Raw genomic sequence first — 12,734 nt, 5'->3', positions numbered from 1 at the left:
TCTGCGTGAGAGTCCGGAAGCCTCCCGGGTCTGGGAGAGAAGCCGATTTTGCATGGGCTGCCTGCCTCTCTTGCTGGTCCGTTCTGGGTTTAGTGACCACATCAGAGAGTGGACACACAGGGACCGCATCTGCCTGTCACTTCCACCTGCCCTGACGTCCCACACCGCTGAGTCCCCATAAGCAATCAGAACTCACCTCAAAGATCAGTCCAAGCCATCCAGGCTGATCCTCCAAGCCACATCTGTGGCCACATGTGAAAACATTGCCCCCGGAGATGTGAAGAACTAGACTGTGTCCTGATAGGAAGCAGGTGACATGAGCTAGCCCGGGCCCGACTTCCCTGCTCTGGGAGCCACCTGTGGCACCTGTGAAAATGGGCGTTCCGAGCCCTGATCCCAGCCGTGCTGAACTGCTTCGCCAGGGAGGAGCCACAAGTCGGGGCTTTCAGTGAGCATCTCAGGCAAAATGCTGCATGAGGACTGAGTCAGGCTCTATTTATCTCTCATTAGCCTACTTAAAACGGAGGACTTGGGCTTCCCTGGTGGTGCAGTGGTTGGGAATCCGCCTGCCGATGTAGGGGACACGGGTTCGTGCCCCAGTCCGGGAAGATCCCACATGCCGTGGAGCGGCTGGGCCCGTGAGCCGTGGCCGCTGAGCCTGTGCGTCCGGAGCCTGTGCTCCGCAGCGGGAGAGGCCACAGCAGTGAGAGGCCCACGTACCGCAAAACAAACAAACAAACAAAAAAAAATGGAGGCCTTTTCCAGAATAAACATTATTGATTGCAATCGATTATTATTCACATACTTGGAAGGATCTAGAGCTGGGCTCCCCGTGCACAAGACCATTTACGCTTGATATACAGGATGAGGCTAAGCGTCTGAGTGCAGGGGTGCCTTGTGTTGGCACCTTTAGGCCTCTGGGCCTGTGGGTTCCTGCCCAGGGTGAGCTGGGTGGGGGTGGGGTGGGGGGAGGCGGAGGGAGCAGCACAACACAGCTGGCAGTACGGGCTCCAGTTAGAAGCAGTCAGCAAGGCTAAGGGATGTGGCCTTTGAAGACAGCAGTGTGAGAGTTGGGTGACATCGGTTGCCCCTTGTTGGCTTTCTCCCTTTCCTTGGAATCCCCTCTTGTTTCCGAACACATTTCTTTTTTCCTTAGCTCGGGGATTGTATTGCCTAGCACAGTTAGGGACTGCACTGTGTGCCCTCAAGTTCATATGTTGAAGCCCTGACCCCCCAGTGTGACTGTATTTGAAGATAGGACCTTTAAGGAGGTGACGAAGGTTAAATGAGGTCGTAAGGCGCTAACCTATTAGGGCTGGCGTCCCTGTAAGAAGAGGAGGAGACGTTAGGGATGAGCTCACACAGAGCAAAGGCCGTGTGAGGACACAGGGAGAAGATGGCCGTCAGCAAGTCAAGGAGAAACCAAACCTGTGGACCCCTTGACCTCGGACTTCCAGCCTCCAGAGCTGTGTTGTTTAAGCCCTTTGGTCTGTGGACTTTGTTCTGGTGGCCTGAGCTGACTGATATGTCGGGCACCATCTAGTAATCCTTTGGGTATCATGAACCAAAGATGCTGATTTTGTCCTCAGACTGAGCCAGAACCTGGAGCCAGGACAAGGCGTTGGTCTCCAGGGCAAGCGTTGCCCAGGTCTGCGCTGTTGGGATGCAGCAGGCAGAGGACGTGAGCACGTGGATGGATCCTTCCTTACCTCTGTGTCCACAGCATGCCCCACAGTGGTTGACGTATAGGAGGCAGCCAGATTGTTTGACATATAGGAATGAATGAATAAATTGTCTTCATGCAGATACGATGTATGGACATTTAGAAATCCAGTGGGGGGGACCGGGAATCCAGTTGGACCACACTTGCTTTGGAAAATCAAGGCCTGCACGTGGCAGTGACCCATTTCTCTGGTCTAAAGTTTTCTCTGAAGAGCATCGAAGGGCCCTCCCAGCCCTGCTCCGGTCAACAGACAATAAAACAGTGGTTCTCAACCAGGGATTATTGCGCCCCCCCAGGGAACATTTGGTAATTTCTAGACATATTGTTGTTGTCACAGCTTGGGGTGGGGGGATGCTAATGGCATCTAGTGGGCAGAAGCCAAGGATTCTGCTAGACATCCTACAATGAACAGGCTGGGCCCGCTGCGACAAAGTACTAACCATCCTGAGATGGCCACAGTGCCGAGGCTAAGAAGCCCTGTGTCGAGACTCGATTTCCTGGTCCATGATGATTTAATTAGGGTGTGTCAGTTCTAAAGAGGAAAGCCACATTAAGCCGTCAGAGAGCTTTTCTTCTGGGGAAAACAGTTAGCAGATGGTTGAGCTGCATATCTGCTGACTGTTGCACGGTCTGGGGAGAACTCCTGACATCTGAAGGGCCTCGAAAGGCTTCCTTCTTCAGGCTGCTGGGGTATGCGTAGCAGCCTGAGAGAACGCAGGTCAGCAGTTGTGGGCCTTGCTTTGGAAATGATGGGCTGGGCTGAGGCCCTTTCTCTCTCCTGCAAGGCCCACTTGAAACACCTGGTCCTCTGAGTCCCCTGGTCCTTCGGTGCCCTCTGTACTGTGTGTCCAGGGCAGGAAGGGGAGGCAACTGCTGATGCGAGGATGGGGTGCCGGAGGGTGCCAGTCTCTGGAGGAAATAGGGAGGGAGACGGTTGTAGAAAGAAGAAGGGAGGGGACATCTTTTGAGATGAGAATGAAGCAGGAGTGTTTTCGAGACACGGAGGAATCTTTTGGCAAAAAGGGTTGAGAGCCTTCAAGCAAGTGCTCCCATCTTCTAGGACATCTGCTCCAAGTAGGGCTTGGGGTGGCTTTGGATGCAGAAGAGAAGGGAAGGTTTGAAACCATGGCTGGCGAATAGACCTGCTTCCAGGAAGGGATCTCAATGCCAGAGGCATTTATTGAGCTGGCAAGAGAACGTGTGGCAGGTCCAGGGAAAACGAAGATAAACGAGACCAGTTCCTGAACTCAGGAGGCCGGCAGTTTCCTCGTGTTGTCTTCGTCTCCGGTTCTCTGCTAAGTGCTCACCACCTCGGGGTGTGCTGCCTTGAGCATGAACCGCTCTGAGGAAAATCTACAGTAGGAAGCCAGTTTGGGGGTGCGTGAGCATTTCTCAAACCTTGTTGGTTTGTTGGAATGAGGGATTAGGGCTGCCAGATTTAGCGAACAAAAATACAGAGCGTCCAATTAAATTAGAATCGCAGATACACAGTGAGTGACTGGGACATATTTACACTAAAAAATGTATTCTTTTATTCTAAATGCAAATTTAACTGAACATCCTATATTTTATCTGGCAACCCACGGCAAGGGGTGGGGTGGGTACTGCAGGATATAACTCCTGTAGTGGAATGCCGTCCCAAGTCATATACGTGCCAGCTCTTTTTTTTTTTTTTTTTTCTTTTTTTGGCCGCTGCACACAGCATGCGGGATTTTAGTTCCCCGACCAGGGATCGAAACTGCGCCCCCTACGGTGGAAGCCCGGAGTCTTACCCACTGGACCGCCGGGGAAGTCCCTGTGCCAGCTCTTGAATTCCTTCTTCTGCAGGCCACTTTGCAACATTTTCTCCCCTTTGTCTAGGGACACGTTTTCAGTTTTCTGGCCAATCGTTTTCTGGCATCTTGACTGCCCAGGACAGCTGTGAAGCCAGAAATGTATGCAAGGTGCTGCCTGGTGCAGGCAGAGCCCAGGGTAGCCAAGGCCAGGCTGGCCGCATCCCAGCAGAGCAGTGGGGTCATGAGATGGTGGAATATCTTGGCCAGCATCTGGAGCGCCCGCAGCATGTTTTAAAATAAGGATCAGCCTCCTTGGCTGGTAGTGGCTGAGGGAGGAGGAGAAACGGGGAAGAAGCTCTAGAAAAAAGGAGAGAGGATGGATGAGAGGGAAGGCCAAGAAGAGGAGCATGGCAGGCAGGGTTGGAGGGAGAGATCACGGGGATCCCTGGAGTCGGGACAGGTGGCAGACGGGGCGAGCTCAGTCCTGCTGCAGTTGCCCTGGGCCTCCAGATAAAGGCTCTGACGAGTCAAGAGCAGGCTGGATGATGATAGCAACTAGTATTTCCCAAAGGCTCACTATGCTTTACTTGCATTCTTTCTCTGTCTTCCTTTCCTGCTCCTCTCCTTTACTTTAGCCACACTGGCCTCTGATACTTCTGCAACACACCAGATGTGCGCCTACCCCAGGGCCTTTGCACTTGCTGTTCCCTTTGCCTAGGATGCTTCCCCCCGCAGGTATCCCCCTGGTTCACGCCTTTACCTCGTTTCTGATCTTGGCTTCAGTGTTTCCTCCTTGGAGGGCTTTGCCCAGCTGCCTTATTTTAAAATTGCAACACCCCTCCCCTGGCTTTCTTTTTCTCCATAGCACTCGTCACCGTCCAACAGTCCATACGTTTTACTTGTTTATTGTTCCTTGACTGTCTTCTCCCTAAAGAATGTAGCTTCCAGAAGGGCAAAGATTTCGTTCATTGTTGAATACCCAACGCCCAGAACAGGTGCTTTGTTTGATCAGGCACTTGGTAAACGTACTTTGAATGACAAGGATTTGAGCTATTCCTTAAACAGCCCTTATTGCTCCCACTTTACAGATGAGAGAGCTGAGGGTCAGCTTGTCCAGACCCTGGAGCCAATGGGTGAGAGCAGGATTTGTACCCAAGCAGCATGCCTGTCCAGTGATGGGTGGGCTGACCTGGGGCTCTGGTATTAGAGGGTTGTAGTCTGGCATGGGATGAGAGACTGTCCGAAGTGTCCTGTGTCCTTCAGTGACGGCTTTGTCTCCGTTTCCTCAGGATGTGGCTCTGAGCCGGTCTGTGTCCCCGATGGCCCCCACAGCAGCTCGGTGGAAGGAAGTCCTTTCCGTCCTCCGACACAGTCCTTCTCCTCCGTCTTCGATGAAGACAAGCCGATAGCCAGCAGCGGGACTTACAACTTGGACTTTGACAACATCGAGCTGGTGGATAATTTTCAGACCTTGGAGCCTCGCTCCTCAGACTCTAAGAATCAGGATTGCAAGGTGAGCTCGCGGAGGAAGTCCACGGACTCTGTCCCCATCTCTAAGTCGACGTTATCCCGCTCGCTCAGCCTGCAAGCCGGTGACTTTGATGGTGCTTCTTGCTCAGGCAACCCCGAGGCCGCGGCCCCGGCCCCGGATGCACATAGCACGGGTTCGAGCAGTGCTTCCAGTACCCTTAAGCGAACTAAGAAACCGAGGCCACCTTCCTTAAAAAAGAAACAGACCACTAAGAAACCCCCTGAAACCCCCCCAGTGAAAGAGACACAGCAAGAGCCAGCCGAAGAGAGTCCCGACCCCAGCGAGGAGAATCGAATCGCCGAGACGAAAACGGAATCGGCCAAGACGGAAGGTTCTGGACCAGCCTTATCGGAGGAGGCACCCGTAGAACCTGCTGCTGTGCCCAAGGCTGCCTGCCCTCTGGACTCCGAGGGTGCAGAAGGGGCCATCCCCCCAGCTTCTGGGGGTGGCAGAGTGCAGAACTCACCCCTCGCTGGAAGGAAAGCATTGTCTCCTGCCACGGCCCCAGAGGTGGTGGAGGTGTCCCCATTGGATACTGGGGGGCAAGAGGACTCCCCAGCCAAAGGCCTCTCAGTGAGGCTGGAGTTTGACTATTCTGAGGACAAGGGTAGTTGGGACACCCAGCAGGAAAACCCCCCTCCCACCAAAAAGATAGGCAAAAAGCCGGTTGCCAAAATGCCCCTAAGGAGGCCAAAGATGAAAAAAACACCCGAAAAACTCGACAACACTCCTGCCTCGCCTACCAGATCCCCTGCTGAACCCAATGACATCCCTATCGCTAAAGGTACCTACACCTTTGATATTGACAAGTGGGATGACCCCAATTTTAACCCTTTTTCTTCCACCTCAAAAATGCAGGAGTCTCCCAAACTGCCCCAACAGTCATACAGCTTTGACCCGGACGCCTGTGACGAGTCCACTGAGCCCTTTAAGACATGCTCTAAGACCCCCAGCTCACCTTCTAAATCCCCAGCCTCCTTTGAGATCCCAGCCAGTACCGTCGAAGCCAATGGAGTGGACGGGGATGGGCTGAACAAGCCCGCCAAGAAGAAGAAGACGCCCCTCAAGACGTAAGTTCAGGGGTGCAGGTGGTAAGATCGGAGTCGGGGCTGAGCATTGGCTGTGATTGTCGCTCACGTGCCTGGATGACCCGTCCCCCATTGGCTGCAGTGCCACCATGTTTGCGGCAGGATACCTGTTTTCATTCCTCTCTGCGCCCACGGTGCTGGCTTTTCCCATCCACATATCCCGTTGGGTCTAGAGTCATTGATCTTTTGCCTCAATTAGTCAGTGGTCTAAAGCTTTACTTGTAGCTGAAGACCTGACTTTCAACTTCAGGAGAGTGTGGGAACCATGGAAAGGGAGCAGCCCAGTGGAGGTCTGGTCAGCCTCCCTGTTGGTGACTTGGCATTTTCTGTTTAACACATGAATTGCTTTTTGGAGTGGCCTCAAAACTAAGAGATCTGCCCTTATATTATTAAAATTTGTAGTGTTTGTTTCTGCCCATTAAGGAGACATTAGCCCAGGAGGCAAACACAGTAGGCTTGGGAAGCCCTTGAGAGAGAGAGAGGTCCGGTCTGGGCCCCTTCCTGTACCCCAGCTAACGTGTAAGAAGCATGCCCGTTTGTCTTCAGCCCTGTGTAGTCATCTTCATAGACGAGCGTCCACAGGCCCTGTAGGTCCAGAACAGGTCAATGCAACCTGAAAGGGAGAAGCAGTCCCCACAGTCCCCAGGAGGCCATTAATAATCAGGTCTGCTATCCAAACACTGGCCAAGTAGACTGAGCATAACACTACGTGTCCGTGCCTCTGGAATTCATCCCAAGACCCAGCTCCAACTCGGATGGCTACCGGTCCATCCTCAGGACTTTGGTCCAAGGGTAGGTGGTTTGGTGCTTGGAGCTTTTCTGCACTCATGTAGTAGCGTCAATAATTTAACAAGGCCAAGGAGACCGGGCTGCTGGCGCAACTCAGCAGCACAGACCATAGCTGCTGGCCCCTCCGAGTCTGCCTGGCACAAATGGAGATAGATGGTGACCTGTTTACCTCTCGTTCTGGGCTCCCCCAAGCATTTAACATTTGAGAAGAACCCAGGGCTTCCTGAGAAGAAGGTCTCTAAGCAGGCTTTGGCCTTGGATCGCCTTACCTCTGTCCGGTGTTGGATAGAGGAAACAGTCCTGGCCCAAAATGGGACTTTTCTTAGATCAGCGGCCAAACCAGGCCCTCCTTAAAGATTCCATAGCATCTTTGTTGGAAGCTTTGTTTTAAGCCTGAAACCGGAGAAATCTGAAAGGCCCAAATCTCAAAGCTAATATCTCATTTGGGGGATGAGAGCCAGTTTGTAGCCACTACCTCCTCCTTCCCCGCGGGTAGCTTGGTTCTCTTCTGTTCTGTCATCAGAGGTAGCTAACCGAGGTTGGGGAAGCTGACCCATCTCCGGGTCTTCCCTCTAGGGCAGATGGCTTGGAATCCTACACTGGGGTGACAAAGCTCTTTGAGCCACCAGCATTTTATGGGATAACTGGGACCAAGAGAGGAAGGCGTTCTCTGACAGCCCCTCTCCAGAAAGCGGGGATGTGGCCCACACTCCAAGCAGAGCAGCGGAGGGCTGTTGGAGCCTCTAACCCATTACTAACCAGTTGTCTGCAGATTGACCATTTTTGTCAGTTCCTTCTGTCTGTCTCTCTTTTTCTTTGTCTTCTTGTCTTAGGATGGTTGAAGACGTGATGTCTGTGTGTTCTCTGTTGTAAGTAAATTAAACGGAATCTGCCTCTTACACTAAATGTGCTTTTTTCTGCCTTTGTTTTTGCTTCCAAGCTCTTTATTTCCTTTCCATGGCTGCTCCTTGCGTATTTCTGTGGCGGGCCTGGGAATGATGGGGCACGGGGCTTCCCAGTAGCAGAGGTTATTTATCTGTTTCATCGTGATTAGCATAAATGAAACTGCTTGGCTGTGAAAACGTGATTATCCAACATCTGCCTGCTTGTCAGGAATGGAAGTTTCTTTTTCCCCTTGCTTATTGGACGTCTTCATCTGAAACCCATACATTTTTTTTTTTTCACTCTCATCCCATTCTTTCATTTGAAATTGGGCGATTGCTTTCAAAGTATCGTGGCTTCACATTAAAATAACCACCCAGTCCAACCTCAGGCAGCAACCGCTACCACTTGTTCTGGCTACACGTGAAGCAGAAATGTTTGCGCTGTTTCAAATTGAGACTGATGGGAGCCCCCTGAAACGCAGGGTCAGCTCAGTGGAGCACACGGCTGTGAGAGCCATCGCCAGGCTGCTCTGGGTCAGCAGGACCGGGCTAGGTATCAGCATGCCATCTGGGGGTCGCCTTGTTGAGGGAGACAGAGCAACAGAGCAGACCACCGCTGTGCCTGGACTGCTTTGCCTCCCTGGCCAGGAGAGATCTTGTGGGCTGCTCCCGGGGGGCCCAAGGACAGGCACTTTCTCTGCCTCTCCATTATTCCACGAGGAGCTGGCCTGGCCCCAGACATCCAGCAGCCCCAGGATAGGGTGGAATCTCTCAGGCTCTCTTCTGCCCAAGGGATTTCTCTGGTATTTTAGAGCCATTTAGCAACTGTAAAATACACAGTTGTATCTTTATATGCATGGATAAATATATGCTTCAAGCTGTGATTGCACTGTTCACATGGCAAATGTCATAAATGCTGTAAATAACCATTTATGGTATTTCTTTCATGACTGAAAGCCATTGTTGGAGCGTTTCATTCCAGAGAACACGAGGAGGAACTTGGTGCCAATTTGCTCTGTCCACCCAGTTAACATTTAGAGCAGGGGAGGGGAGGGGGGTGGTCTAAGGTGAGGGGGACCCCCGCACAAGCCCTTGCCTTGCTGGGGGCAGGACCAGACCACGGAGGGGCCTGAGACCAGGGGGCAGGGGCCGATCTGCAGGTGGAGAAGCCTCCATTCTGATAGTGGAGATGCACCCCTGACCACCCAGTAGACTTAAGGGAGGCGTCTGTGCTAAAAGCCCCTTCTGACTCCTCTGGAGTCTGAGCTGATGCTCCCTTGGCCTAGGTCCTCCCCTCTCCTCCCCTCCCCCTCAGCCCCCAGTTATTTATACGAGGGGGAAAAAAAGAGAGACCAGAGTTGTTAGTCGTGGTTAGGAAAGACATTTTTTAAAAAATTGTTTCATCTCCGAAAAACAGTTCCGGAGATTGGTTGCACAACAATGTGAATGTACTTCACGCTACTGAACTGTACACTTAAAAGCGTTGAAGATGGTAAATTTTACGTTATGTGTATTCTACCGTAATTTAAAAAAAAAATGATCTCACCCCTCGCCCTGCCTTTAGTCAGAATCCCACCCAGAAGGTCAGAGGTGCGGGAATCCATTAAGCTCAGGGTTCCCGCGCGTAGGAGGGAATCTGCCAGTTCTCGCTGAAGACCCGGGACTTTCCTTCCTGTTTCTGCACGGCTCCTTCAGTTGTTTGAGTGCTGTGTGGGCTTGGTCTTCTGTGAACTGGATCCTGTTAACTGGTGTCACGAGCTGACGTCCCCTCCCCCACCTTAGTTGGTTCAGACATTCCTGGATGGATCCAGATATATTAATCTGCTCACCAGAATCTGCCTTTTGAAATAAGAACATCTGGGTAAATTTAGCTTCATTTTCTGGGTCAGCTCTCCAAAATGGCATCTTTTCCGAGATTTCCAGCTTGATGACTCTTTCCCTCGGGGGCAATAATAATGTCTGTTAAAAAGTCGGAATGGATTGTCGGTGTGGACGTCTTTCAGTTGGTGTTGGAGTGGTGTAGACTGGAGGGTGGTCTGGGTCAGATACTCAGCAGTCAGACGCTCTGGGCCTCAGTCGGCTCTGGAATGTTCTGTGCCTCTGTCTGTTGTGTTTACATTTTCCATTTTGTTTCCAGTGACACATTTAGGGTGAAAAAGTCGCCAAAACGGTCTCCTCTCTCTGATCCACCTTCTCAGGTATAATGTTCCCTTGATACTTGTGATTTTATCCCTCACTCGGGAAGATAAGGCTGATGTGTTTTTATTCCCCATTAGTCAATAGAGTTTTCTTTTCTACTCATCATGCCCCTCTCCTTGCCTCCTACATGGAGGGTCCCTCAGTGTTCGCAAGACATTGTTTTGATCCCTTTCCTTGGGGAAACATCAGAGTATGTCCGAAGAATAGGCAGATGTTCAGGAAAAATGTCAGTTGGATTCTATGGGAGTCGTGCTGGTCCATTTGGGCCAGTTAATCTGTTGAGAACTTAACTTGAATATCAAGTTGCGGAAGACTGTTGAGATAAACGCATGTATAGTGAGAAAGAAATGAATATGTGTCAGGAACCCTGGATTATGTAACCAGGGTCAGGATGGGGAGATAAAGGGCTTTCATCCCCTGCAGAAGTGGCGGCTTGGGCTCTTTCTTCATACGAGTCCCTGTCTCCCTCTTCCTATAGTTCCTCTACCAAATATACGCCATTTCTTCTACCCTGTTTACAGACCAAGAAGGGTATCCTGAAGTATGTGCCAGGCCATTCAAGGTCATAAAACAAGCAAAGCCCTGGCCAGCCCACCCTGGGCAGGGCGAGGCTGCAGAGAGGCGCCCAGCCCCACGAGAGGGGTCTTGGGTCCAATGCCACCTCTGCTGTAACATTTCTGGGCTCCCACCCTGCCCTGCTCAGCTGCACACCCTCTGTGGAGATGGAGATGAGACCTCCCTGTCTCTACCTCCCGTGTCAGGCGTGAGGACTGTCAGGCAATGTTGATGATGTTGATGTACAAGCCTGAAGCACGGTGTGGGCGTAACACTATAGTTGCCTTCATCAACATGCCCGTAGTAAAAGTTTCCTTATTTTTCTCAAAGCGAATGGGCAGGAGTATCTCAAATAACCAAGACACAAAATCCTGATTCTTTTAAAACCCACGGTCATCACCCCCTGAAACAAACCATCAGAAAAATAAATTCATAGCGGAAAGACTTGGTGTCCTTGGGACTATTTTGAGCAGAGGAATTTGACAGGGACGGGTCCTGGTGAGGGGGGCCCAGACCCCTGTGGGTGGGCGCGGAGGCTGGACGAGAGAAGAGACAGCTTCCCTTCTCCTGGTAGGACCCCACCCCCGTGACCACACCGGAAACGCCGCCCGTCATCTCCGCGGTGGTCCACGCAACCGACGAGGAGAAGCTGGCGGTCACCAACCAGAAGTGGACGTGCATGACGGTGGACCTGGAGGCCGACAAGCAGGACTACCCGCAGCCCTCGGACCTGTCCACCTTCGTCAACGAGACCAAGTTCAATTCGCCCACGGAGGGTAAGCAACTCAGTGGCCGCTGGACCACCACTCTGCCTTGGAGACCACTGCCCCTAGGGAGCAAAAGGCCAGAAAGGAACTTCTAAGCCAGGTAACCGTGTTGTTGGGGACCATCTCCCGGTGCACCCCGAGCTCAGGCTGCCTTTTGAAACAGCCTGAGGCTTGAAACCAGCCGAACGGTGACCCCGGGGCACCTGCTGAGAGCCTGCAGAGAGCTCTCTGCCTCGGGGTCCTGAGCTCACCTGAGCTTTGCACCTTCTCGGCTCTGTGGCTTACATCCCTTGAGGATTTTGAGTCAAGCGCTCAGGGTACGTCAACCTGCCTGTGGGGTCTCTTAGTCCACTGTTCATCGGCCCTACGGGACGTCCCACAGTGTGACCGACACCTGTTCAAGCCCCAAACCAGAGAGTCCCCCCAGGCTTGCCAACAAGAGGAACTGAGTCCTTCTGAATAGGCCCCAGGCAAGTCACTTATCTCATTAGTATCTTCCTTCCCCTTACCTATACCCACTTTCAGCTTTCTGCCTGATTCTTCGGCTTGAAAAATTCATGTATCTTAATCGGCAACTAGAACCTTCCTGCGAAGGATTAGTCCATTTCCAGGGGTGATGGTACCCTGCCTCCCTAGTCCTCCTGGGGCCTTTCCTCCACCCACCACCATGTAGGGCTTGTGAGCCTAGTACTGGACCGTCATTCCAGCACCGTGGGCTGTTGTGATGGTTCTAAGTTTCCCTTTCCAAGCTCTTGATTTCTAGCAATTTCTAAAAACTGAGTAGAATTCAATATGAGGACAGTCCTACAGGGAAACCTTATCTCCACTTCTTTGCTGCTAAGGAGAAACCATGATCTCCATCAGACAGCCCCCTGCCCCCGCCTGGGCAGGGCAGGGCTGTAACCGAGGTGACTTAATTGTAAGTAGGAACGCTGCCTCTGGAGGTTCTTGTATGATCAGGCTTGTTGGCGGCTTGCTGTGTGCCCATGAGGTCTCTGAATGGTACCAGTGAGATCCATGTCAGGTTTGGGGGGGATTTGGGGTGCTTATCTTATTGTAATGCCTTTCTCTAGTTTGCTGATGAAAAGACAATCCAAATTACGAGTATTTGGACTTTCGGGCATTGTATTTTCTGCGTAATGGAGCCTTTGGTTGGTTGCTTGGTTGGCCCTCTGGCTACGGGTTTGGGAGGCTTAAGAGTGACCATGTCACTCCAACCTGACCCCTGGGGCCCAGGCCTGGCCTCAGCTTTTTTCAGTCCTCCTTTTCCTCTGTGCACACACCCCTGGGCCGTGACTGTACCGGATGGAACCACTTTCCCCCAGGGACGCCCCTGCTCAGCTCCCCTGCAGTGGCTGCTGCAGGATGCCCCCTGCTTCCCTGTCTCCCAGGCTTGTCCTGCCCCCTCCCAGCCTTTCCCTGG

General features: G+C 52.2%; 1 protein-coding gene across 3 annotated transcripts in view; it reads left to right on the top strand.

Annotated features, from left to right (window-relative positions):
• TACC2 (transforming acidic coiled-coil containing protein 2) overlaps positions 1–12,734 on the top strand; it is a 169,341-nt gene that overhangs the window by 125,587 nt on the left and 31,020 nt on the right. For all 3 annotated transcript variants that reach the window (XM_079899174.1, XM_079899175.1, XM_079899173.1), the window contains 3 exons: positions 4,788–6,099; positions 9,928–9,988; positions 11,119–11,320. In XM_079899174.1, coding sequence (XP_079755300.1) covers positions 4,788–6,099; positions 9,928–9,988; positions 11,119–11,320 — 1,575 coding nt within the window. The remainder of the gene's footprint in view (positions 1–4,787; positions 6,100–9,927; positions 9,989–11,118; positions 11,321–12,734) is intronic.

Source organism: Stenella coeruleoalba, assembly GCF_951394435.1.
Source record: "Stenella coeruleoalba genome assembly, chromosome: 16".
Lineage (NCBI taxonomy): Eukaryota > Metazoa > Chordata > Mammalia > Artiodactyla > Delphinidae > Stenella > Stenella coeruleoalba.
Note: the sequence above shows the minus strand (reverse complement) of the source record. Positions and strands in the feature narration are given on the sequence as shown.